The 27,985-nt window shown below is 40.5% G+C and overlaps 1 protein-coding gene across 8 annotated transcripts; it reads left to right on the plus strand.

The window, feature by feature from the left end:
• On the plus strand, positions 1-27,050 carry TMEM202 (transmembrane protein 202). Of its 8 annotated transcripts, none has more exons than XM_026018131.2 (6): positions 28-466; positions 996-1,251; positions 8,630-8,779; positions 9,116-9,247; positions 23,700-23,831; positions 25,390-27,050. In XM_026018131.2, the coding sequence occupies exons 1-6, from the start codon at positions 59-61 to the stop codon at positions 25,887-25,889; spliced, it is 1,578 nt and encodes a 525-aa protein (XP_025873916.2). In that variant the 5' UTR covers positions 28-58; the 3' UTR covers positions 25,890-27,050. The 8 variants fall into 8 exon arrangements, with proteins under 8 accessions (XP_025874237.2, XP_072595212.1, XP_025873916.2 ...); XM_026018259.2 differs by having other exon boundaries at positions 8,630-8,754; positions 9,157-9,247; XM_026018184.2 differs by having other exon boundaries at positions 1,020-1,251.
• The last annotated feature ends 935 nt before the right edge of the window (positions 27,051-27,985 follow it).

Here is a 27,985-nt window from a genome sequence, read left to right on the forward strand (position 1 = left end):
AGGGAAAGGCCATTATCCTCGCTTCCACACAGAACCCGATCCTGCTGCGTTATCGTGAATGGTAGCTTTCAGCACCCTGGCTGGCAGCCGCCTGCGCTGGGGTCCTGGCACCTTCGCAGTGGGCCCCGTGGGCACTGGCAGGGCCAGGGGCCTAACAGCCTGGGATGGCTTCATGAGCAGAGAGAAATGGAGCAAGAAAGGAAGCAGAGGGCGGATGCTGCATGCCGAACTGGGGCTGGCAGATTGGTTCCTGAGCCTGCGGAGACTTACCTGGAGCCTTCCACCTGGCGTTGGGGCAAGAGCGGGAATTCCATCCAGGCTACTGGCAATCTTGAATTCTAACCACAAGCTATTGAGTCCTGAAGACATCCGGTTAGCTTTTTTATTTGCCATTAGGGAGCTGTGTTTCATTCATCTTTATACCTCCGGACCTAACACAAAGCCTGACACAGCAACTGCTGACAAGGTATTTATGGGTTTATTTAAATGAGGGAATTGAAAGGAGTCAGAGAAGGGAGGGGGGAAGCATCCCACCTGATTAAATGTGATGATTTGTTCCTGATCTGATTAGACCCAAAATATGAAACAGAAATGGAATCTGGGCCGTGGGATCTGGCCCCTTTTGGTCCTGCCAGCACGTGTGAGAGGGGCCGAGACAAATTCCGTGGCAGTTAGAAAGCAAGCTGGCTGCCAAGATGGAGAAGAGGGAACAATTAGTCTTGACCTTCTATAATCCTAAGGTTCCCAAACTTAAGGGGAACCGGAACTACCAAAGGGTAAGGAGGTACCTAATTACAATTAGGTCAGATGGGAGGAAGAGGACTTACTTAAAGGTGGGTCTAGACAGTGTTCTAGAGATAGAGAAGAGATCACCCTGGGTAGGGACAGACATCCACAGATCAAACCCACACGGGGATGCTTAAGGTAGAGATGAATAAGAGACCCTGGGGATCAAGGGTCTTTCTGGGCAGGCAATATTTCCCTCATCCTTGTAGCCTACCCTCCCCGTCAACCAACAGCCGAGTGACTCGATGCCACCCCAGAGGCAGCAGCAGCATGTGGATCAGATACACATCTACATCCGAATGTTCTGTGGCAGCCTGTGTGGCTTTGGTTTCCTAATGCTGGCCTGCACATCCTCACTGAACTGGGTGCAGTTCCTGGTGATCAAGAATGGCCTTGAGCTCTACGCAGGACTCTGGATCACATGCAACCATGAGCTGTGCTGGAGCCACACACCCAAGTCACCCTGTGAGTGCCACCAAACTAACCACAGGCCCCACAGTTCCAGAGCTTTCTGCCATATAGGCTCTTCATCTTTCTTCCTCCAAGATCTCTTTGCCCTCACCTCTCCATGAGAAGTGATGGATCTCAGCCAAATTGTGAATATAGCCATGCTTTTCTTTGGTGTTCTCAGTGTACCTTTTCTCCCCCATTTCTTGGTTGTTTCATCTCCCAGATTAGTAGTTTTTTACTTTCTGGGAAGAACTGGTTGGGCCTTTATAAGCTGTCACTGTGAAGCATTGTGATTAGTATTCTAATGTGGCTTGCAGAAATAGAAGTAATTGATCAGAACTGGGAAACAAAGCAAAGTGTCTCAGCCTCTATCAGATTTAACTTTATTTTATTTTTTTTAAGATTTTATTTATTTATTAATGAGAAAGAGAGAGAGACAGAGAGAGGCAGAAACACAGGCAGAGGGAAAAGCAGGCTCCATGCAGGGAGCCCGACTTGGGACTCGATTCTGGGTCTCCAGGATCAGGCCCTGGGCCGAAGGCAGCGCTAAACCGCTGAGCCACCAGGGCTGCCCCAGATTTAACTTTTAAGGTCGACTTATTCTTTGGCTAATAGTTGAAGAGAATGTAAATGCATGTCAGACAGATGTTATAACAAATGTCAGCTACTTAGAGTAAATTTTTAATGTCAAATTTTATGTGAATTTAGGTAAATCTGAAAATGCAATACATTTAAAAATAAGTTTCTGAAAAAAAAAAAAAGTTTCTGGGGCTAGAAGATACCATATGCATGAGTTTTTTTCAATCAGGACCAAGACTTAGAGGAAAGACATAACTACGCTGAACAGTTTCCCCATCATCCACAAAAGATACATTTACACGGAGAAACAGGTATTGTGAAAGAAAGCATGCATGTAATAAAGCATTTATTTCTTTTTCTCAGATAAGCAAGGGCCCCAGATGCTGGAAGTGGGGTTGGGGGTTGCACTGAGGCTCGACCCTAAGCTGGAGCATCTATGGCATATGGAATTAAGGGGCAGGACCCTAACACAGATCTTGGGAAGAAACTAAAACCAAAGGCAGGCCGACAATTCAACTGCATCTTCAACTTAAGAGAAAAACTAGGGAAAATATCTGCAACAAATAAGAAAAATAAAAGACTAACAGCCTTAATATTTAAAAAAACATTAATAAAAAAGGCAAATACCCTTATTTATTATAAATTCTTGATAGTTCACAGAAGAGAAACTAAAAATGTCTAATAAATGTAAGAAAAAACTGTTTTAACCTTAATCAGTCACTAAAGAAAGGCAAACCAAACGAACAGTGAGACAAGATTTTTCAAACATGACATTAGCAGAGTTTTTAAAATGATAATGCACAATGCCAGACACCCTCATATACACTGAGCACCATGTAAATGGGTATAACTAAAGCAATATGATTATGGGTATCCAGAGATTTACACTCACGAATTCCATTTCTAGGGAAATGGAATTAAAGATACAGATATAAAAATTAAACTGCAGTCATATTTATGTAATTGTCCCCAACCTAAAATTCAGGACTTGAGATTATTATTTAAATATTTAGTGAGTCAGAATCTTGGAATTTTGTCACTTAACAGTAGCAAATAGTTTATTTCTTGGGGCCTGCAATTCACCTAAGAGGCCAACTGTTAATGATTTAGAGAAGGTCAACTGAGTCCTCTAAGTATTCAATTATAAGTCAGGTGTCTACCCTATTTCCAATGTTAACTAGTCCTAATTCCAAGACTAGTAAGTAGTTTGCAATACAGATCTAAAAATGAATTCCTCAAATGTAATGAGTATGTCCAGACCTCATCAACCTGTGACAGTATGTTATTATTGTCCAAATTCAAGAACTTTAAACTTTTTACCTATTTAGCCCCCTTTCCCATGGTACCCCTTGTCATTTCTGAGAGTTTCATGGGGACTCTCTCAGGTGGACTCAAGAATGTGTGCGCTCATGATTCTCTGTCCTGGACTCACATTAGGCCATTGAGCCTCTCTGCTCGGCCTCTGCCTTCACCTCATTCAAGATGACTGAGAGCCTCTCTGCTGTGGCTGTTGCTAACATAATGGAGAAGGAGTGGGGAGTAGCAGACCCCATCCTTCACTTTTATTGCTAGGTCTCAAGAGTGGAACAGCCCCTTCTGTTAACTCCCCTGTAGCATGGGTGAGATCAGACTATGGTGTAAAGGAATGTGTTGCTGCACAGAGTAACTTGAACTGCCTGGAGGACTGTGGGGAAGAAAAGTAGGTCTTAAGTCAGAGCACTGGAGCCTCCAGTGGAAGCCACTGCATGAGAAATACAGCCAAGCTGCATAGGGATGCTTAACTCTGGCACTCTAACTGGGTTACCAGGAAACCTAAATCCTAGGCTGATTTCACAGCCTCCTCTCTAGGGTTCTAGGTCTCCATCCAGGATCTTTTCCATTCCCAAACCACTGCCTCTTCCGTGAGCCTGGAGAGGTTTGTCTCGGCCTTATGTGGCTGGAACGAAGGTGCAGTGGCAACAGCACGGAAGTTTAGATTTGGCTAAATAAGTGAGCCAATCCCTCAGCAGCACCTTCTTCATCTTCTAAGTCCATATCCACACCTCACCTCAACTCACTCGGACTAGCTCCTTCATAATTCAAAGGAGCTAGATCCTTGTGAAGCATTGCCCTCCTATCCTGGCTTTGATTTTTGCTGAAGGACCTGGGGTACAGTGAGAGGAATCCCACTCCCAAGTCTCTTTGGGACCCCTGAGTATCAGGTGCTTAGCTCTTCCTATGGCTGGCTCCTTTCCTATGCTTCTCTCTTCTCATGTCACTTGGCTTCACCCACTGATTCCTTCCAGGGTGTCAACAGCTGTAAAAGAAAAGAGTATCTATTGTTAACTAAGCGTATTTGTTCACAAGAGCAAGGTGACTTCTAGCCCTGCCCGTCGCTGTCCAAAACTTCCAGGACAAAGTTTTACTTTCATAACAGTAGAAGGAGATCCTGCCCACCAATTACAAACTGCCAAGTGGTGAATGTTCAATCCACTGAGAATCATTACTGTTTTCTGGTAGGGTAGTGTCCCTTCCAGCCTTGGTCACTTTTATGTCCCACCTGATGGTGCTCTGAAGTATAGAATCACTGACTGGGATGACCCCGAGAACACTACTAAGGATCTTACCAAACTTTTCAAATGATTTGGACTTCTTCCTCTCCAAATTGAGTCATATCTTCTCTCTTCCAGGCCATTAGCTTCATGGCTTTCAGTAAACTGGTATGTTTGCCTTGCTATTCCTCCAACTGGAGGCCACACCAAATATTACTAAGGAGATCTTCAGAAATGTTTGGATATAGGTGACCCATGTGGGCATTCCTTGTATCTAGGGCACCTCTCTTTTCCTGGACCAAAGCTTCTTACTGACAAGCAGAGCCTCATCAGGCCTAAGACCTAACGTAGGTCCTAGGATCTTTGAAACTTTGACAAGTAAGCTGCTGTAAAAAATGACATTTAAAAGGTGAAATAGCCTTTGATCTTACAGGAGATGGAGGCTCAAACTCAGCTTTGGGAAGCTTGTTTTGTCTTGCTCAATTATTTAGAAAAAAAAACTATGACGTTAACCAAATGCCATCATTTTATACTATGGGTCAGATAATAAATTGTGTATAACTATGACTAGCAGACTTGCTTCCTTTGGAGGTGAGACTATCCTATGCTGCAAACCTTTAGTTGTTCCTTTGGATTGTGAGTGCTCTTGTTTGTGTAATTTCAGGAGATGAGTCACTAAGAGAAGATTGTAAGAACATGAAGGCAAATCTTCCCATCATGGTGAAAGAAAGACTGGACTGTAACATATCTTAGATAGGACTTGGATATCCATATCTTTGTAGATTTTTGTGTTTTATTTCATTTGAACTAGCACAAACTAAAGAGTGAATCTATTTGTAATGATTCAGAAGAATCTCATGGATTCCCAAAGGCAAGAAGGTTGTTGTACCTTGAGAGATCTCAGTCAAAGAAAATCAAGCCTGCCACTCAGTCACTCTACAGTTGCTTTATAGTTCATTTTTGTTTATATTTCATCACTTCTGCTCAGTTTTTCCTATTTATTAGTATGCAAGTACTCAAAAAGTGATATCCCAGTCTAGCTTTGTATCTTCTTGGTTCAAGCAAACAAAAGAGCATCAATCAGTCTTGAACCCAAATTTCCAAGCATAAGAATAAAATTGGTCCAACATGGGTCAGATCTTCCCTCTTCCAATTAGCTCTAATCAAGGGACTACAAGCAAAGGTCCAGGACTATAGGCAAGGGCTGCTAGGTCCTGTGGGGGATTGTGGGCTAAATACCATGAACGATACCTATCACACTGGGCTTCATGAAGCTCAGTGCGAGCTGATGGTTCTAACTGGCTACACATCCTGCTAATTCTGAATGACCAAGGTTTCAGGAAATGCGTTGCTCTTGGCTTATCATGTTTTAATGTGGCTAACTTGTTTGGAACACAGAACAACTCACCTCTGTGGGTAGGCGTGTGGTTTCTCTTCAGAGGCTTTAATATTATTGGTGATGTTAGAAAGTGGTCAGTTCTAGAGAACAAAATAAGACTTAAGGGGCAGATTTTATTTAATTTTTAATTTTTAATTTATTTATGATAGGCACACAGTGAGAGAGAGAGAGGCAGAGACACAGGTAGAGGGAGAAGCAGGCTCCATGCACCGGGAGCCTGACGTGGGATTCGATTCCGGATCTCCAGGATCGCGCCCTGGGCCAAAGGCAGGCGCTAAACCGCTGCCGCCACCCAGGGATCCCAAGAGGCAGATTTTAAACTGGGATAGGCTTTGACATAATTTCTTCTCTCTGGGTTACTTGGAAGCTGAACTGGAATCTCAGGCATGGAAGTGCTTAGAGAATTTTCAGTGGTAGAGATGAGTTGGCCCCTGCTACCTTGAAACAGGAAAAAAGCTAGACTAGGAGGCACCCTCTAAAGGATATTTTTAAAACAATTTTTTTATTGGAGTTCAATTTGCCAACATATAGCATATCATTCAGTGCTCATCCCGTCAAGTGCCCCCCTCAGTGCCCATCATCCAGTCACCCCAACCCCCTGCCCACTTCCCCTTCCACTACCCCTAGTTCGTTTCCTAGAGTTAGGAGTCTTTCAGGTCCTGTCTCCCTCTCTGATATTTCCCACTCATTTTCTCTTCTTTCCCCTTTATTCCCTTTCACTATTTTTTATATTCCCCCAAATGAATGAGACCATATAATGTTTGTCCTTCTCCGATTGACTTACTTCACTAAGCATCATACCCTCCAGTTCCATCCATGTCGAAGCAAATGGTATTGAAGAGATTGCAGGATCTGTGGCATCTCAGAAGAGCTATATTTACTTGCAGTTGTGTATTATTCTTTATTTCTTTTTTTAAGGTTTTAATTTAAATTCCAGTTAGTTAACATACAGTGTTATATTAGTTTCAGGTGTACAATATAGTGATTCAGCACTTCCATACATTACAATAATTGCACTCCTTAATTCCCATCACCTATTTCACCCATCCCCCCACCTACCTCCTCTCTAGTAACCATCAGTTTGTTCTATAGAGTTAAGAGTCCATTTCTTGGTTTGCCTCTTTTTTTTTTTTTTTTTATTTATGATAGTCACAGAGAGAGAGAGAGAGGCAGAGACACAGGCTGAGGGAGAAGCAGGCTCCATGCACCGGGAGCCTGATGTGGGATTCGATCCCGGGTCTCCAGGATCGCGCCCTGGGCCAAAGGCAGGCGCCAAACCACTGCGCCACCCAGGGATCCCAGTTTGCCTCTTTCTTTCTCTTTTTCTGTTTGCTTGTTTGTCTCTTCAGTTCCACATATGAGTGAAATCATATAGTATTTCTCTTTTCCTGATTGACTTTTTTGCTTAACATGGTACTCTCTAGCTCCATCCATGCAATTGCAGATGGCAAAATTTCATTGTTTTTTATGGCTGAGTAATATTCCACTATATTTTATATTTACATATATGTATATATAATCTTCTTTATCCATTTATCAGCTGATGGACATGGGCTGTTGCCATAATTTGGCTATTTTAGATAATGCTGCTCTGGACATTGGGGTGCTTATATCTTAAAGAATTGCTGTGGAAGTCAAGGGAAGGATATGTTTTGTAGATGGTAGCAAAAAGTAATGTTTAGCATGCCTCTTCTCTCTTACCAACATCCAATCTGCATAGAGCAGAGATCTTGAGCCAGGAGATGAGGGAAGAAGCAGTGTTATGGTACTTGGGTAAGGGCTTTAGAGCTAAAGAACATTAGAAGACATCTCCCTGAGCAAATGAGAGGCAGAGCCTTGAGGGACTCTCAGGAAACAAACAAACAAACAAACAAACAAACAAATAGAAGATATTTTTAGGGTATTAAATTCCTGCAATCCGGTAAACTCAGGCTTGAAATCATAACAATATGGGAGTTTAAGTAGATGGGACTTGATTTTGTAGCCACAGGTTGGCAAAGCGTATGCACGCCAGATATATTGAAAGAGAAAAAACAAATAGAAACAAATTACAAGTCAAACAATGGTTAAATCATTAAGCAAAATATGTTAATATAGTAAACTGGTAGCCATTAAAAATTGTATTTACAACAGGTAATTTGGGGGAAAAAATCTCATCATGTAATCTTTTTTTTAAAAAGACTATTATTTATTCATGAGAGACACACAGAGAGGCAAAGACACAGGCAGAGGCAGAAGTAGGCTCCCTGAGGGGAGCCCAGTGTGGGACTTAATCCCAGGACCCCGGGATCATGCCCTGAACTGAAGGCAGTTGCTCAACCACTGAACAAGCCAAGTGCCCTCATCATACAATCTTAAGAAAAAATTCACTTGATACTCAGTATCATATTCGCTATGTACAGAGGATAGAAAAATACTGGAAAGAAATAATATAAAAGGCTAACAGTAGCTGTGTCTGGGTAGGGGAATTGCGGATGATTTTTCCCCCTGCTTCTTGGTACTTTTCTTGCTTTTCCAATGCTTATATTGAACATGTATTACTTTTAGAATTAGAATTAGGAACAAGGAAATGTTTTAATCTGTGTTGTGATGTTAAAGTCTTATAAGCTACTTTACAACTGAGTTAAATGTGTTAATGCATCCAAAACTATCTGTATATTATCTTCAGTTTTACAATGAAGGCTTTGCCTTCACAGTAAATAAATTCCAACTATCAATGAAAAGCTGGGAAATAAGATATTTATATGTGCCCTGGATGCCACATGTCAAGCTCTGCTTCATCCTCCTTAGTCCTCAGGCCCTTCTCTAAGACTCTGTTTGGTTTTCTTAAGAGAGGTCCCCCGCTGGACTAACCAAGCCTTCCCTTTATCATTCTCCTTGGCAGATTACCTTCAGTTTTCCAGAGCTTTCTTCCTCATCTCTGTCTTTGCCACACTTGTTGCCCTTGTCTGGCTCATCAGTTCTTGCCTGTCTAGAAGAGGAAGCATAACCACCAACTTGGATCTGAAGGTATCCATACTCAGCTTCATCTCAGGTACAGACCTAGATTGGCAGGGTACTACCAGGGTGAAATTGTCAAGGGAACCAAGTTGTCCATGGGGCTTTCATCCTCTTTTTCTTGTTCCTTTCCTCTTCTCCACTATCACATCAGGTGGCTAGCTGCCTGCCCTACCTTACCGTATAAAATACACTTCAGCTCATTTAGCCCAGGGGAGAGGTAGAGGCTACTTTCTCTTTCCCATCTTGGTCAATCCTTAAATTTTAATCCTGCCATACATATGGCATCTGGAAGCAGAAGAAGAGTTGGGGATGATGGTCAAGGCAGAGGGAAGATACTGATGGGTTGTAACATCTTTTCTTCTGGTCCTAGCCATCTCCTTGCTCCTCTGCCTCGTCCTATTTCTGGCACAGGTTTACTGGCATGCTAAGGATGCCTTGGAGCCAGATCTCCTCTGGACCTATCATATTAATTGGTGGAGTGACTTCTTATACATGTTTTCTGGTGAGTCAGTCCCCTGCCCTGAAAGATGGAAGAGGAAGTCACTTCTTAAAAGGGAGGTAGAGTCTAGGAGAAATAGAGGCACTAACTGTTCCTATTTAGAACATTCATATATGGAGAAGCAGCATGGTATGGTGAAGAAAGCATGGATTTTGGAGTCTTGAAGCTTAGATTTAGCAATCTATTCTACCATTAACTGAGGTGTGCATAGGTTGAGAGACTTGTCTAAAACCACATAGAAAGTCACAGAAATATCATTTGAATCCAGGAGGTTCAAGCTTTGTCCTCACCATGTGAGAAATACTATAATGAAATGGAAGCATTGGAGGGTAAAGCAACCGCTGGGAGAGTGGAGGGTTGGCTTCACTGAAAAGAGGTCTTTAGAACTGAAGAAAGCATGAGTAAAAAATTTAAAAGTCCAAAGACTATCTATCTACTGAAACTCACCTCAAATTCTTCTCCTCTAGGGATCATCTCCTTCCTCAACTACATGACTTTCAGATTTCCTTCCCTTGATCGAAATGTCAGTGCGATTCCCATAGAGAAGTCAAGGCTGGGGGTTGGTCCAGTGCCTACAGTATTACCTGATGAAGATGGTGGAAAGTTAAGCCCTGATAAGGAATCTCCAACTGAGGAAGTGAAAACAGACTCAAGAACGGAACTGTGATGATGATAGGAAAACCCAACTGCGCTTGTCTTAAAAATGGAGGAGAGGCTGAGTTGGAAATGATGGTGCAGATTCTAGGAAACTGTCCTAATATCATGTCAATGTTACTGAAGGGGAAAGCATTAAACCTGCTGAAATACCTTTTGGGTGCACTGGATCAAAAATATGTATTATAGTCATAAAGAAAATAATAAAAATTCACTTAAAATTTCTAAGGAAAAATCAGTGGTTAGGGTCATGAATGAAAGAAACTAGCAACAGAAGCAGTGTGTGGATCAGAGATCTCTTTGAGCATCAGAGATCTTACAGATCAGAGTGATTCATGGAGAAAGACATCAACTAATTCTGCTTGAAATTTTCTTTTAATGTGTGGCCTTGGGCACACTCAGGGTGGAAGGCACTTGGCCAATATTGTTGTGTCTGAATTTCAGATCACTACTAGCAACTAGTGGAGATAGTACCAACCGTCCAAAGCAGCTGAAAGGTGCGGGAGTGGGGGTGGGGGGTCCTGGGGCATCCGTGAGGTCCCATTTCCTATGAGGATTGGTCATTTGAAACCTTTACAGTCTTATTATGTGAACCCACTGCTTCTCCCTAGGTGGGGAAATATCTTAACCAGGCCTCCAACAGCCTCTCTGAAATTCTACACAAAATCGGTGTATGCACTTTTCTGTGAAGAGGGCCACAGACTCCATCAGATTCTTGATAGGCCTCTGACTCTTTTGATTCCTTAGGCATCAATTTCATTTTCATGAGCCAAATGAGACCAAAGGACTTTCTTCAACCTAAATATATATGCGAACCAAGTTTAAAGATTTTTCTATTTCTACCATTGTAAAACTTAAGTAAGCATGGCAGTGGGGGTGGTGGTGATTTCAGGCCATCACCTAAGTATTTTGATGGCTATAGATCCCATTCAAACCCAAACCAGATTCCATGAAGAAAATGCCTGACATTCATTTTGTCCTTTATTCCTTGTAAAAGCTACCACCACTACTCTATTGGTTGAGGTCCATACTTCTCCTCCGCAAACCTAGCAGTGGAGTGGACTAAAGTGCCCAGCTTCCACCCTTGTTGCTCTTAAAGATAAGCTTTTTGGTACTTTGTATTTAATTTAGAGATCTACTGGTAACCTTTGTAGAAAACATCGCAAACATGGAGTAATTATGTAGTTTTTTATTTTTGTTTTTGTCTTTTTAAGAGGCATTTGAGTGATTCTTACATTTTATGTAGTTTTTATAATCCTGCTCCCTAATTAGGAAGTCCCAAACATTTCCAGGTGGTAACTGAAAGCCTATTAGATCAATATTTTAGTTTTTATTCCTAAGGATAGTACTTTAGCAGCACATGCATGTGTGCACCCATCCATGGGGACACACATACAAACACACACATATATATGCATTTCACTTTGACCCTACCTTAGAAAACTCTTCATGTTGGCTCCTCTTTCTACCAGGGGATCTTAGTTATAGCAAAATGACTGATGCTTCCTTACTTCAAGGGGCTTTATTTCAGAGGCTCCTCAGGCTATTTCTGAGCTTTTGTCTGATTACAAGAACAGATGTGTATTGAAATCCAGCTCCCCTTCTCTCCCACACACTAAGTATACCCTCACACAATGACTAATGAAGGGCTCATTGAGGTCACAAGCTTTATAATTCAGTTTGAATATTTTAGTTGTAGGACTGACAGGGAGCTAAGTATTGATGACTCTTCAGGGAGTAGAAGTTTTAAGTGGGATAAGAAGAAGGAAGTAGGTCTGAGTGAGAGTGGAAGATGCTAGATTATAAGAAAGTAACCATAAAGGCCTGGGTTATTAGGAGAGAATGGGTAGTAATTATAACAAAGTTTTCTACTTTGCTAGCAGGGAATGATCTTATAAGAAAGAGACATCCTTTCATTGCTCCTTTAGAAGCTGAATGCACTCTTTTCTTCTCTTTTTGCTTGGAGAGAATTCCTTTAAAAGCCTAAGTGAATTTCCAATAAGATATGTCAGTAAATCATCCTTAGATACCTTCCCTCTGCTCCAAATACATTGCATGATAGGTGAAGTAGAGGGGGGAGAGAGAGAGAGAGAGAGAGAGAGAAGCTGGAAGAGGGAGGGAGGGAGAGAGATGCAAGATAGAGAAGTATAGCCAGGTCAAAACAAGTCAAGCATTTTCACAGACCAGAAAAATGACCAAAATACAAGGTTGCGATTTGAGTTAAGGCATAGATTTAATGGGCTCTAAGTCCAAAAGGAGGTGGGAGTGAATAGGAAGATAGCTCCCACAGAATGAAAAGAGTTAAGGTACTTCTTGAGACACAGACTAGAGGTGGGTTCATGGCTCAAACTGGGGACTTATGGAAAGCCACCAAGTTCTAACTGGGGTTACAGCTTACTTGGAACCACATCCTTGAAGAGGTAAGAGGACATAAATACAACCTTGCTTAACCAAGCAGCCCATTGGTTCATTAACCAGGTCTGTGATATTCCCGACAACATAGCAGAATGGAAAATCTGAAATACCATATTATGAGACCTGACTGTGGATTGAGGCACATGGCCAAAGGAAGGAAATCCCAAAACCATTGGATGGTATGAGCATAAAGGGAAAGAAAAAAACAAAAAAGGCGACAAAAGTTTTTTTGTGCCTGCAAATAAGAATTCCAAACATATAAAGAAACGTTCACAAAAAAATTCGAAGTCAACAATCAGAATATGAATTCATTTCAGACTAATTTGTAGTTTAGTATGCTAGACTTTAAATATTCTTAGGATACATGAAGAAATATATGACAGAATGATAGATTATAAAAAAGACCCCAAACTATGAGACAAAAATAGATGTAAATAAAACAAGAAATGAATGCTCAAATAAAAATGAAATGAAAAAGAACCCATTAGAAATCATAGAAATGAAAAATATAATAGTCATTAAAATAAAAAAATCAATAAATTAAAAATCTAGATAGTATACTCAACAAAAAGAGAAAATATTTTCAGATATATCTAGAGTATTTGCAAAAATTGACCAAAATAATATGTCTGAGAGAAAATTTCAACAATTTTAAAAGTCTATGAGTCAAGTCAGTCCGTGTTTCCTGACTACAATAACATTAAATTAGAATTCAATAAAAATAATAATTTAAAAAAATTCTCTACATACTATCTAAAAAATGCTCCTTAAAAAATTATGAGTAAAGAAGGAATCGAAATGGAAATGACAAAATATCTAGAACTGTAAAAGAATTGCTACCATAAAAACCCACAGCTGTATTTATTTAAAACTAAATTAAGAGAATGATATGTGGTAAATATAAATATTTGAAAAAGTCATTCAATTGTCATCTAGGCTCCCATTATTTCTTTTTTTTTTTAAGATTTGATTTATTTATTTGACAGAAAGCGAGAGAGAGCATGAGCAGAGGGAAAAGCAGGCTCCTTCGTGAGCAGGGAGCCCGATGTGGGGCTCGATCCCAGGACCCCAGGAATCATGAGCTGAGCTGAAGTCAGATGTTTAATCAACTGAGCCATCCAGGCGCCCCTAGGCTCACGTTATTTCTGATGAGAGATCAGATGTAGATCATTGTTCTCTCACATGTAGCTTTACTCTGGCTGCTTTCAAGATTTTATCTTTAGATTCAGCAATTTATGATGTGCTTTTTTATTTCTTTAAGGTTTTCAGATTCATACATCAGAATCATTTGTAAAATTTGGTAAGTTTGCAGCCGCTATTTTTCTCCCCATTCTCACTTTTTCCAGGACTCCAATTTCACCTTTTTTTGTCCAGTTGGAATTTGACATTGTTCATTTTTCGTCAATTTTTTTCTCTCAGTTCTTCAAATTGGTCAATTTTCATTAACTTATATTCATGTTCACTGACTCTTTTTTTTCCAACTGCCTCCAATTTGCTATTAAGTCCGTTGTGAATTTTTCATTTTAGTTATTGTATTTTTCAGATCCAGAATTTCCATTTAGTTTTTAAAAATATTTTCTCTGTCTTTGTTGAGATCTCATATCTGCTCATTCATTATGGATTTATCTTCTTTTCAGTCCTTATAAAAATGTATAAGATTTATTAATAAATCTTTATTATTTATTATTAATTTATTTTTTAAAGATTTCATTTATTTATTCATCAGGGACACAGAGAGAGAGGCAGAAACACAGCCAGAGGGAGAGGCAGGCTCCATGGAGGGAGCCCGATGTGGGACTCGATCCCAGGACTCAGGAATCATGACCTGAGCCAAAGGCAGACGCTCAACCACTGAGCCATCCAGCCATCTTTTAGCCCTTATAAAATTTTTTTAAAATATTTTATTTATTTATTCATAATAGACATAGAGAGAGAGAGAGAGAGAGAAGCAGGCTCCATGCCGGGACCCCAACGTCGGACTCAATCCCGGGACTCCAGGATCAAGCCCTGGGCCAAAGGCAGGCGCTAAACAGCTGAGCCACCCAGGGATCCCCTGCCCTTATAAAAATTTATAATGGCTCCTTTAAAGTCATTTTCTGATCATTATGACACCTGAATCATCTTATTTTCCCCTTTAAGTTTTAGCTATTTTTATTTTTAAAATTTATTTTTTAAATTCAATTAATTAACATATGATGTATTATTCATCTCAGAGGTAGAGGTCAGCGATTCACCAGTCTTATATAATACTCGGTACTCATTACATCATGTGCCTTCCTTAGTGTCCATCATCCAGTTACCCCATCCCTCCCACCCAGCTCCCCTCCAACAACCCTGTTTGTTTCCTATAACTAAGAGTCTTATGGTTTGTCTCCCTCTCTGATTTAATCTTGCTTTATTTTTTCCTCTCTTCCCCTATGATCCTCTGTTTTGTTTCTTTAATTCCATATGAGTGAGATTATATGACAATTATTTCTCTGATTTACTTATTTTGCTTACCATAATATCTTCTAGTTCTATCCACATCATTGGAAATGGCAAGATTTTACTTTTTTTGATGGCTGAGTAGTAGTCCATTGTGTGTGTGTGTGTGTGTGTGTATATCACACCTTATTGATTCATGTGTCAATGGCCACCTGAGCTCTTTCCATAGTTTGGCTATTGCGGACATTGCTGCTATAAACATCGGGGTGCAGGTACATGTTTGGATCACTGTGTTTGTATCTTTGGGGTAAATAGTGCAATTGCTGGGTCATAGGGTATCTCTATTTTCAACTTTCAGAGCAACTTCCATACTGTTTTCCAGAGTGGCTGCAACAGCTTGCATTCCCACCAACAATGTAAGAGGATTCCCCTTTCTCTGCATTCTCGCCAACATCTGCCATTTCCTGACTAGTTAATTTTAGCCATTCTGACTGGTGTGAGGTGGTATCTTATTATGATTTTGATTTGTATTTCCCTTATGCCAAGTGATGTTGAGCATTCACTTATACATCTGTTGGCCATTGTAGGTCTTCTTTGGAGAAATATCTGTTCATGTCTTCTGCCCATTTTTTGACTGGGTTTTTGTTTTTTGGGTGTTGAGTTTGGTAAGCTCTTAATAGATTTTGGATACTAGCCCTTTATCTGAAAAGACATTTGCAAATATTTTCTCATTCTGTCAGTTGTCTTTTGGTTTTGTTGACTGTTTCCTTTGCTGTACAAAAGCTTTTTATCTTGATGAAGTCCCGATAGTTCATTTTTGTCTTCATTTCCCTTGTCTTTGGAGGCATGTCTAGCAAGAAGTCCCTGAAGCCAAGATCAAATAGGTTGCTGCCTGTGTTCTCTAGATTTTGATGAATTCCAGTCTCACATTTAGGTCTTTCATCCATTTTGAGTCTATTTTTGTGTATGGTGAAAGGAAATGATCGAGTTTCGTTCTTTGGCATGTGGCTGTCCAATTTTCCCAGCACCATTTATTGAAGAGACTGTCTTTTTCCCAGTGGATATTCTTTTCTCCTTTGTTGGAGATTAGCTGACCATAGATTTGAGGGTCCATATCTGGGTTCTCTATTCTCTTCCATTGATCTATGTGTCTGTTTTTTGTGCTAGTATCATACTATCAACCAGCTTTGTAATATAGCTCAAAGTCCAGAATTGTGATGCTTCTAGCTTCAGTTTTCGTTTTCAACATTCCTCTGGCTATTCAGAGTCTTTTCTGGTTCCATATAGATTTTATGGTTATTTGTTCCAGCTCTGTAAAAAATGTCAATGGTATTTTGATAGGGATTGAATGTGTAGATTGCTTTGGGTAGCATAGACATTTTAACAATGCTTGTTCTTCCAATCCATGAGCATAGAGCGTTTTTCCATTTTTTTGTGTCTTCCTCGATTTCTTTCATAAGTGTCCTGTAATTTTCAGAATACAAATTCTTTACCTCTTTTGGTTAGGCTTATTCTTAGATATCCTATGGTTTTTGGTGCACTTGTAAATGGGATCGATTCCTTAATTTCTCTTTCCTCTCATTGTTATTGTGTAGAAATGCAACTGTCTCTATGCATTGATTTCAAATCCTGCCACTTTGCTGAAGTCCTGTACAAGGTGTAGCAATTTTTGGGTGGAGTCTTTTGGGTTCTCCACGTAAAATATCATGTCATCTGCAAAGATGAGAGTTTGACTTCTTCTTTGCCAATTTGGATGCCTTTTATTTCTTTTTTGTTGTCTGATTTCTAAGATTGGACTTCTGTGTTTCACAATAATGGTGATAGTGGACATCTCTGCAGTGTTCCTGACCTTAGGGGAAAAGTTGTCAGTTTTTCTCCACTGACAGTTGTATTCACTGTGGGCTTTTACGGATGGCTTTCATGATATTGAGGTATGTTTCCTCTATCCCTACATTGTGGAGAGTTTTAATCAAAAAAGGATGCTGTATTTTGTCAAGTGTTTTTTCTGCATCAATTGAGAAGATCATATGGTTCTTGTCCTTTCTGTTATTCACAACAGATCACACTGATTGACTTGCGGATGCTGAACCACTCTGTTAGCCTAAGAATAAATCCCATTTGGTTGTGGCGAATAATCCTTTTAATGAACTGTTGGATCCATTGGCTAGTATCTTGGTGAGGATTTTAGCATCCATGTTCATCAGGGATTCTCCTTTTTGGTAGAGTCTTTGTCTGGTTTTGGGATCAAGGTAATGCTAGCCTCATGGAAAGAGTTTGGAAGTTTTCCTTCCATTTCTATTTTTTGGAACAGTTTAAGAAGAATAGGTATTAATTCTTTAAATGTTTGGTAGAATTCCTCTTGGAAGCCATCTGGCCCTGGACTCTTATTTGTTGGGATTTTTTTTTAAATTACTGCTTCAATTTCCTTGCTGGTTATGGGTCTATTCAGGTTTTCTATTCTTGTTTCAGTTTTGGAGTTTATCAATTTCTAGGAATGCATCCATTTCTTCCAGAGTGCCTAATTTGTTGGCATATAGTTGCTCATATGTTCTTATAATTATTTATATTTCTTTTATGTTGGTTGTGATTCATGATTTTATTCATTTGGGTCCTTTCTTTTCTTTTTGATAATCTGGCTAGGGGTTTATCAATCATCTAAGCAGAAGATCAACAAGGAAACAAGGACTTTGAATGACACACTGGACCAGATGGACTTAGCAAATATATTCAGAGCATTTTGTCTTAAAGCAACAGAATACAAATTCTTCTCGAGTGCACATGGAACAGTCTCCAGAATAGATCACATCTGGGTCACAAATCAGGCCTCAACCAGTACCAAAAGATTGGGATCATTCCCTGAATATTTTCAGACTACAATGTTTTGAAACTTGAACTCAATCACAAGAGGAAATTTGGAAGGAACTCAAATATTTGGAGGTTAAAGAATATTCTACTAAAGAAAGAATGGGTCAACTGGGATATTAAAGAATTTAAAAAATTCATGGAAGCAAATGAAAATGAAGACACAACAATTCAGAACCTTTGGGATGCAGCAAAGGCGGTCTTAAGAGGGAAGTATATAGTAATACAGGCCTTTCTCAAGAAACAAGAAAAGTTTCAAATACACAAGCTAACCTTACATCTAAAGGAGGTGGAAAAGAACAAGTATAGCCAGATCTGGCAGAAGAGAAATAATAAAGATTAGAGCAGAAATCGGTGAAATAGAAACCAAAATAACAGTAGAACAGATCAACAGAACTAGGAGCTGCTTCTTTGAAAAAATTAATAAGATCAGTAAACCCCTTGCCATTCATTGAATTCTTTGTTTTCTTTTATCAGAATTTTGTATTTTTCCTAATATAGATCTCGTACATATTTTGTTAGCTTCAAAACAAAGTATTTCATTTTGGGGGAAATGATATTATACTTTTAACTTCAAATTCTACTTATTCATTACTGGTATATGGGGAAATGATTGACTTTTTGAAAAAGTAATCTCTACACCCAGCATGGGGCTCGAATTCACAACCCCAAGATAAAGAGTTGCATGCTCTACCAAATGAGCTAGCCAGGCACCCCAGAAAATGACTGACTTTTGTATATTAACTTTATATCCTGCAACCTTCTTATAATCACTTCTTGTTTCCAGAATTTTTACTGTTGTCAATTCATTTGGACTTCCTACACAATCATGTAATTTGTAAACAAAGACAGCTTTATTTCTTCCTTCCCAGCTTTTTTTTTTTTTTTTAAGATTTTATTTATTCATGAGAGACACACAGAGATAAAAGTAGAGACATAGGCAGATGGAGAAGCAGGCTCCCTCTGGGGAGCCGGAAGCAGGGCTTGATCCTGAGACCTCGTGATCACAACCTTAGGCAGAGGCAGACACTTAACTGCTGAGCCACCCAGGCATCCCTCCTTCCCAACTTGTATACCCAAATGTTTCTTGTCTTGTCTTGTCTTGTCTTGTCTTGTCTTGTCTTGTCTTTATTGCACTCCAGTATGATGTTGAAAGTGAGTGGTGAGAGGGGACATTCTCTTCTCCTTCCTAATCTTAGTGGAAAAGTTTCTGTGAAATTCACAAGTGCTACTCACTTCCCCCTCCTTAGGTGGGACAGAATGGCAGAGTGGGCTGGAGTTGGGTGTTTCCATTCCCCACCCCCCATGAAAGGTTAGAGCAAGCTGGGGTTGAGTATTTCCTTTTCCCAGATTGGTTAAGCTCTGTTAAAACTCCAATAGATTAGGTGTTGGTAAAATAGTTTCTCTTCAGTGAAGGCCTTCCCTTCTCTTTAGGGAAGAATAGAACATGGGATGCCTGGGTGGCTCAGTGGTTGAGCATCTGGCTTCGGCTCAGGGTGTGGTCCTGGAGTTGTGGGATCAATTCCCATATCGGGTTCCCTATGGGGTGCCTGCTTCTCCCTTTACCTATGTCTCTGCCTCTCTCTCTGTATCTCTCCTGGATAAACAAATAACATCTTTAGAAGGAGGAGGAAGAGGAAGAGGAAGAGGAGGAGATGTTCTGACATGTTTCAAAATGGTTCCCTTTAAAAAAAAAAAAAAAAGGTTCACTTTCTCCTCCTTTGCCAGAAGTGTAAGAGGACTTTTTCCTTAATATTTACTGTGAAAACCTGGTCAAGCTGCTGGGGGTAAAATTCACTAAAGTGTATGGACCTCCCTAAGATTGGATACCTTAAGAGTTTGTAATCTCTTAGACTTGTCCACACTGAACCTCCAGCAATTCATCAATTACAATTCAGATTTGCCTATCCTTGTTCTGGTTCCTGCAGGGATTTGTGCTCTGTTAAGCTGTGATTCTCTGTATTTATCTTTCCATCTCTCCAATTTTGAGAGCCACATTTTGCCTTGCAATTTCATTTCCCTGATAAACCTAAGAAGAGTTGTTAATTTTTCAGTTTGTTTAGCTTTCTACTTATTGTTCTAATGGAGTGACCACCTCCAAGTTCCTTGCATGCTAAACTAGAAACTAGAAGTCCACTCTTTCTTTTTTTTTAATCTTTTAAAATTTTCACTCGATCAATAAGCATTTCCTGAATCATTATTATGTTCCAAGTACTGTGCTAGGTATCAAGTATATACAACCGAATAGGATAAGTCCTTGCTGCTGAAGTTCACAGACCAAAAAGAAATAGACAATTATAATACACTGTATAAAAGTTATGAAAGAAGTAAGCACAGAGTGCTGCAGGAGCACAAAATCGGGACTGAGAGCTGAATTGAGAGAAGGCTTCCCCAAAAGGTTAGATTGAAATGAATCTTGACTAATGTTAAGCCAGACAAAAATAAAATGGGAAATGTGACAGATACCATGTGCAAAGGAACGACCAAGGTGGGTTTTCTTACAACTGCAAGAAAAATAACGTTGTTGAAAGCACAAGGGAACGTGGAGGGAGAGAATGAGCCTAAATGTCACTAGACTTTCTACTTCATGAAAATAAGGACCATGTTCAGCAGGAAACAGATGGCTTGCTCAAACAAGTTAATCTGGGAGAGTTAAGAGACTATTTATATAAAGTCCTCTTTGAACTGAAAAGGATTTGGGGAAACCATCAGTGAAGAGTTATTACCATTCCTAAGCCTCATCACTTAAGTAGAAGGAGCAGTTAACAGAACAGAAAAAGGTGGCTTTATGGAGAAGGCTGACAGTGAGGAACTCTACTTTAGGTAAAAGAACGCAGACAAACCTCAGTAATCTGGTAAGGAAAGAACCAATGAATAAACACACAAATCTCTGGACCTCCAATCTTCTGCCCATGCCTGCCATTAGTTGAATCTAATCAGAAACTGGATGGCAAGGGAACCCATTGATGTAGTCCATATCAGTCAGCCTGTTTGAACAAGGATGTAGAGGGGGATCCAAAGGGATGTGTGAAAGATACCCAACACATCGCTGCACCCTCATACCTACTACCACACCTGGCACAGAGGAGGTGATTGAATGAAATTGGATAGCAAGCAGAAATTGGATAGCAAGCAGAAACGATAGCAATTCATGCTAACAAGTTAGGATCTTACCTCATAGCAGTGGGGTGCCATCAGAGCATTTTAAGGATAGGAAAGACACATCAGATGTGCATTTTTAAAAAATATTTTATTTATTCATGAGAAACACAGAGAGGAGAGAGAGAGAGGCAGAGACACAGGCAGAGGGAGAAGCAGGCTCCATGCAGGGAGCCTGACGTGGGACTCGATCCCGGGTCTTCAGGATCACGCCCTGGGCTGAAGGCGGCGCTAAACCGCTGGGCCACCTGGGCTGCCCCCAGATGTGCATTTTAGAGGCAATTTTGTTGAGAATAAAATGAAGTCTTGTAGCAGAGGTACGAGGTAAAAAGCTGTTATAGCAACCTAGGACAGAGATGACAACAAGATGTTCTAAGAAAGAAGAAACAGAAAAACAAGATGGGCTTGAGAACATTAAAGAGTTGGTATTGGGGGATCCCTGGGTGGCTCAGCAGTTTAGCGCCTGCCTTTGGCCCAGGGTGTGATCCTGGAGTCCCAGGATCGAGTCCTGCATCTGGCTTCCTGCATGGAGCCTGCTTCTCCCTCTGCCTGTGTCTCTGCCTCTCTCTCCATGTCTATCATGAATAAATAAATAAAATCTTTTTTAAAAAAAAGAGTTGGTATTGTCAGGACATGTTGGATTAACTGGCAAGAGATAAGGGCACAAGAAGGAGGTGTAGGATGAAGAGAAAAGATGCCTGCATTTCTCAATGACCTCTTGAGTGTGATGTGTCTGTGAGACACCTGGGTTTGGCGGGCAGTTTGCCATAGGTGTCTGGAGCTCGACAAACACCTGGATGGGAGAAAGGGATTGGACCAGATTGGGCAAATGAGACAGAGACACTGTACACTTCCTGTTAGTTCTGTTTCCTAGGGTGGGGGAGGGGTAGGAAGGTGTGTTAGGTTCTATGGCAGTTGAGAAAAGCAGTGAGCCAGAAACTGGGTTGGAAAGAAGGGAAAGAAATGTCATGGCCTTCCACAGTATTTACAATTCTGGCATCCTGGGTTACCCAACATACAGGGTGAGGAAGCCTTTTGTAGGCTAGGTAGTGGTGGGGTCCTTTGGCAGTTAGTAGCTTGTCTATGGCATGGGGAAATTCCAAGGTAGGAGAGGCAAAGATCACTCCATCTTTTTTAATTTAACTGGGGACAGGTTAAAAAGGGATATATTTTAAGGGTTGTGGGAGACTCTGGAGCCAGAGGAGAAAAAGAATCTGAAGCGTGGAGGGAGGAGGAATTCCCACCCAGTAGAGGACGCAGGGGTTGTCTTTTCTGTGAGTGGAGATGGAGATGCCTGAGATGACATTCCTTTCATGATGTCCTCCTCCCTTCCCTATCACAGCCAATTCTCCCCTACCGCATGCACCACTTCTCTTCTCTGTCACCGTACCAGCTAGAGCTTCTGGAGAAGACTCGAAACTACATTCGCATGTTCTGTGCTGGCCTCTTGGGCTTCATCTTTGTCCTGCTGATCTGCTTGTCCCCTTTGCATTGGGTGAAGTTCATTGTAATAAAAGACAAGAAGAGGTTCTTTGCAGGGCTCTGGACCGTGTGTCACCATGATCTCTGCTGGAGCCATGTGCCAAGGGCACCCTGTGAGTGCCTTCCAAATCCAAGAGCCCCCTCCTTTGGTAGATTTGCTCAGATCCTCCACAGCTCACCTCTCTCCCTTTCTCCTTCCCACAATCGTGCCCCTTCTTTCCTCCCCTTTTCATAAGAATGTGAGGATAACTCCTCTGAACAGAGGAGATTTACCCAGGTTTGCCTTGACTAGACTTCCCCAGTGACTTAAAAGCCACAACTCCTTAATTATTGAAAGCTAATGTCTAGTAACCTTTGCTTTTTCTTATCTTTGCCCTCAGAACCTCCTAGGAAAAAGAAATATTAGTCATTTGCACCTGAATATGAAAGTTACCTCATAATATACCTCTCAAGGCAATTGTTGTAATTTCAACTTTTCACTCATTGTGGAATAAATTTCTTTCCTTGTTAAAGGAATTCCACATGTCAATGAGGAGATTGAAAGAGGGTCTTTCCTGGTGCCTGTGAAGCCACCCACTTGGTGGCTCCTTATTCTGACTCCATTACATGTAAGACATGCCCTAATTCTGTCCCCCTTTGTCCCTCAATCCCTTCCCTAGACCCGGTCTACCCTTATTTAAGGGCAGGTCACCTCAGCTTCAGCCAAATTTCTCCTTTTCTGCTTTTCCTGGCAGATTACCTCCAATTCTCCAGGGCCTTCTCCCTTATCTCTGCCCTCATCATCCTCATTATTATTATATGGCTCAGCATCTCTCTCACCAAAGGGCCAGGACACAAAACCTACATAGATCTGGGCATGTCCATCTTCTCTTTCATCTCAGGTACATGATGATGTTGGAAAAGTTTGTCCCTGGAGTTCTTGTATTTCTTCTCTTTCTGTGCCGTTTTCACTTATTTTACTAAGTTGTCCCTGCCTCATATGAATACTGCTGTCACAGGACGGTGTCTCCTCCCAAAGGGAAGAAAGCTTTTGATAAGCTTTTACTCCTTATGTGGCTATGCCTCTTAAGGAGGGGACCTTGAAGAGATTATGCTTAGCCCAATGGAAACATCTCTAGGAGTTGTTATCTGATGGACTAGTAAAGGAGATATCATAGGCTGGAGGCCCTCTGGCACCCCCAAAATTACTATGTAGCTAGCTAGCTACCTGTTCTATTGGTCTTTTCTATAGGCTCCACTCTGAAAACCTTATTCCAGTCAAAGCAGAAGCCTTTTGCTCTCCCATATTAGTTGATTGCCATTGGGGTATTCCATGACCACTGGCGTGTAATAGGCCTCCATGACATCATTGAGATGGTTTGGGCGATAAGGAAGTGCAACGAGAGGGAAGAAGGTGGAACGGGAGGGATGTCAGAAGGAGGGTTATAATGAGTAGTGATAGCGTACATTCTGATCCCAGGTACCTGCCTATTCCTCTGCCTCATCTTGTTCCTGATGCAAGTGAAATTGTACAGTAAGAACATCTTGGAGCCCCATTTCCTGTTAGTCTACCGCCTCAATTGGTGGGGCAGTATCTTCTACATGATAGCTGGTGAGTTAATGCTCCTGTAAACAATGAAGGCACAGAAAAGGCATTTCTACACAGTTGGTCCCAACGCTCTCTCTTTTGCTTTCTTTTTGTTTATTTTTTTTTAATTTTTATTTATTTATGATAGTCACACACAGAGAGAGAGAGAGGCAGAGACACAGGCAGAGGGAGAAGCAGGCTCCATGCACCGGAGCCCGACGTGGGATTCGATCCCGGGTCTCCAGGATCGCGCCCTGGGTCAAAGGCAGGCGCCAAACCGCTGCGCCACCCAGGGATCCCTTCTTCTTGTTTAACATATTAGAATCTCATAATTTGGAAGGGCTCTACAAGAGTTATTTCCATGTCAATGAACAATTTTTTTTTTTTTAATCTGAATTGCATTCCAATGTTTTTTTTTTGTTTTTTTGTTTGGTTTTTTAAATTTTTATTTATTTACGATAGTCACAGAGAGAGAGAGGCAGAAACACAGGCAGAGGGAGAAGCAGGCTCCATGCACCGGGAGCCCGATGTGGGATTCGATCCCGGGTCTCCGGGATCGCGCCCTGGGCCAAAGGCAGGCGCCAAACCGCTGCGCCACCCAGGGATCCCCTCAATGAACAATTCTTAAGAGCAAGTCCTTCTAATTGATCTAAAACATCTTTTTTTTTTAAAGATTTTATTTATTCATGAGAGACACACACGGTGGGGGGGGAGGCAGAGACACAAGCAGAGGGAGAAGCAGGCTCCATGCAGGGAGCCCCATGTGGGATGTGGGACTCGATCTGGGTTCTCCAGGATCACGCCCTGGGCAGAAGGCGGCGCTAAACCTCTGAGCCACCCAGGCTGCCCTAAAACATCTTTTTTATAATGATACCTGTCCCTACACAGATTGGAGCAAGATTCAGGAAGTAGAGCAAGAAGGCGAAGACATTAACTGAGCTATTCCTTTCTTAAATTCCCCTCTCCTTTTATCATATCAATAGTCTCTCCACCTTTATGGATCTCTAAAAGCTTCAACATGCGACATATGTTCCGCTGTCATATTACCAATATAAAGCAGAGTAGTAACATAGGATTTTGGCCTTTATAACACTTCTCCTTTCATTCTTCTAAGTCATACAATTATTTTTATTCACTAATTAACAGTGGTCTCCAACTCATTGCATCACACACCCTGTTAGTAAAACACTTCTCAGCAAGCATTCCCAAAAAGACATATGTTTATTTATAAAATATGTATACATATTGTGTCATTAATATATTCATTACATTTAAAATATAATAAAAAATAGAACTGAAAATAAGATTTGCTAAAAATATCAGAAAAAAAATACCTACTATTTTCTTCCTGTGCCCCAATGAATTGGCTTGCATACCCCTTGGGAAACACTGTACTGCAGAAAAGCTGGGATCAATGCTTTGAATCCCAGGTTCCTAAAGATAATGAACAGGGTATTCAGAAATGTATATCAAATTCTATTATAATTAAGTCAGTGAATCAGGGGTGTTTGATGTCTTAAGATTTTATCTATTACTAATCCACAATGCTGACCCTGATCTTTTTTTTATTTTTTTTCTCTAGGGTTCCTCTCTGGACTCAATCACATAAGTTCTCGGGTTACCCCTCCAGATCAAAATCTCCTTGTGATCCCTTTAAGAAGAACAAGGATAGGAAATATAGGCTCAGTACAACTGGGGCTAACTGAAACAAATGAAGGTGTTTCTACATGGATGAATCAGGCACCAAAAAGGCAGTCAGGTTCAGTGGTACAACCAAGGGTCCATATAACAGGGACTCAAGCAGAGGTAGGGACTCAGACAGAGCCAGTGACTCAGATGTCAGTAACCCAAAAAGTGCTAGAAACTCAGACTGAACCAGAGGTCCAGTCTGAGTCAAAGACCCAGATGGAGCCAGAGATAGGAAATGAATCAGTAATAAGAGATGGTTTAACAACTCCAAGGTTCAATACTGAGATAGAATCAATTGATACAGTAGAGCTAAGGCTGGAGGCGGAGATAATTGGGAGTGTGACTGGTGATAAGTTAAGCAATAGCCTCGAGGTTAATGAAAACAATGACTGAAGTCAGGGATTATGAAGACAAAGAGTGAGCCGAGAAAAATGAGGATGACAAGACAAAAAAATTAATCTTAGATATAAGGTAGTGAGAGCAGAGATATTAAAAAAAAAAAAAAAAAAAAAAAGCCTAGCAGAAAGGTTTCCCTTTGGGCCTAAAGATGTTTTGTTGGGTCTGTAAGAAGTGTGGTAGGAGTATCAGAAGTAATTCTGAGGTAGCAGTAGAATGACTCTATGGAACCCCCCTGGGTCACACCTCCTTCACTGAGCAAGTTGATATTATGGGTGAGCCATACAAGTCACTTGTATGGTTTATGGCAAAGGCATCAATAATTTAAGGATCATAAGGAAAGCAATGCAAAGTTCATTAAAGGAAGTTTCCATGTTAGTGTTGTGTGCTGTGACTGGAAAAGGCTGGCAAGAGATGACATGCCCAGGCCACCAAGACTTTTCCTGATTTCCATGACCCCACCATGGAACTTCTCAGCAGGTTTGAAAGAGCTTCCAGTTTGGAAATTCAAACTCTCATTTTTGTTCCTTAGTTCCCTAACTCATTAGGCTGACTTTTGGCAAACATTTATCTTTTGGGGGCCCAACATCCCTCATTGACCAAGTAGGCTCTGAGATTTCCTCTAGTGCTTTCTATGGCCACAAATGATAAGCAATGGAGAAATTGCTCCTATTAGCTCAGATAACACTAGATTATTTTAGCAGGTAACTTAGTGTAGTCAGAGGAACCAAATTCAGTTATCTACCTTCAAGGCTACTTTTGGCAACTCAATTTTTATTTAGACATCTCATTTTAAAATGTAGGTGAATTCACTGTTCTCAACTGTTAAGATGAAGTGGAAAGGAAGGGGGAAAAAAATCAAAGCAAAAGGACCCAGACTCTCAGACAGTGTACCATAGAGACTGAGGGAATTTCATGGAGTCCTTAAATAGTTTCACAGAAGGGAAGGGACTGTGGTCTTTGAAACCAGAAGCTAGTTTTTTTTATTAGAAATATTAGTAGTTCACCATGAGAAGACATTCTTAACTCCTTAAACAGTTCAGTACTGTACTACCGCTGGCTGCCTGTGCCTCTAGCTAGTTAATCAAATTTTATGACCCTTAATGTTGTCATCTTTAAAAGTAATTTCAATAAATGATATCATCTCCATCCCACATATTTGACTTTCTGGAACATTAGATAAGGAACCAGGAGAGAGAAGAAGATGGACAGGGTAGAAAGCATTAAAAAATATTTCTCCCAGCAAACATGAATTAATAGATGTTGCCTCAAAGTACAAATTCTCTGGGGATAGTTAAGATTTTGGTCATACTTTTAATATGTATTATTTATGTCAATCAGATAATTACATAACCAAATACAACTAAGCAGATGCTTTGACAGGTGAGAGAGGAGAAAGAAGAGTCTTTGCAAAGTGAAAGTCTACGGTAGGGAGAATCTTGAGAGCTTTTGTTTAGGACAAAGGTGGTGATTACTGGGGAGGGCAGGGGGAGGCATACTAAAAGAGTAAGAAGTTGATAAGACAAACTAAATTCGCCTCTATTAAAATTTTGTCTAAAACCATGAAAGTATCCAAAGTCTAGCTGCTTTGGAAACCTGTATCCTCCATTTTCTTGTATTTATACTCATATTCCCATCATCCATTCATCACAAACTTGTGAAAGATTTATTGAACATTAACAAGTAGTTCACTGTATAGAGGGGGATAGAGACAATAAGAATAAAGGGTAAAAAAAAAAAAAAAGGTTTCAGGAATTCTAATGGCACACAAAAGACACAGCCCAATTTAGTCTAGGGGCTTAATGGAAGGCTACCTGAATTGGTAAAACATGAATGAGCTCAGTCTTTAAAAAGAAAAATGGTAATAAAGGATTTCATCCAGGGGAAGAATCACTGAACAAGTCTTCAGTGTAAAGCTGACTTTCCCAAAGGTTCTGGAAACAGAATAACATTACAGCAACACAACAACTTAAAATTGTATTTCAGTAAACCTGTCTTTAAAAGGTAAAAAGCAAAAACAAAATTTACTCAGCAATTTTTGCTCCTTGGACTCTAGCTTTTTGTCATAAATCCTTAGCTTTTATTTCTCCTTT

Source organism: Vulpes vulpes, chromosome 15 (assembly GCF_048418805.1).
Source record: "Vulpes vulpes isolate BD-2025 chromosome 15, VulVul3, whole genome shotgun sequence".
NCBI lineage: Eukaryota > Metazoa > Chordata > Mammalia > Carnivora > Canidae > Vulpes > Vulpes vulpes.

Bases quoted from the DNA above. Each gene is read 5' to 3' on its own strand.
- TMEM202 (XM_026018131.2), top strand. From the start codon at position 59: ATGGTAGCTTTCAGCACCCTGGCTGGCAGCCGCCTGCGCTGGGGTCCT. The intron at 1,252-8,629 runs GTGAGTGCCACC...TCTCCTTGGCAG, and splicing joins CCACACACCCAAGTCACCCT to ATTACCTTCAGTTTTCCAGA. The intron at 8,780-9,115 runs GTACAGACCTAG...TTCTGGTCCTAG, and splicing joins CATACTCAGCTTCATCTCAG to CCATCTCCTTGCTCCTCTGC.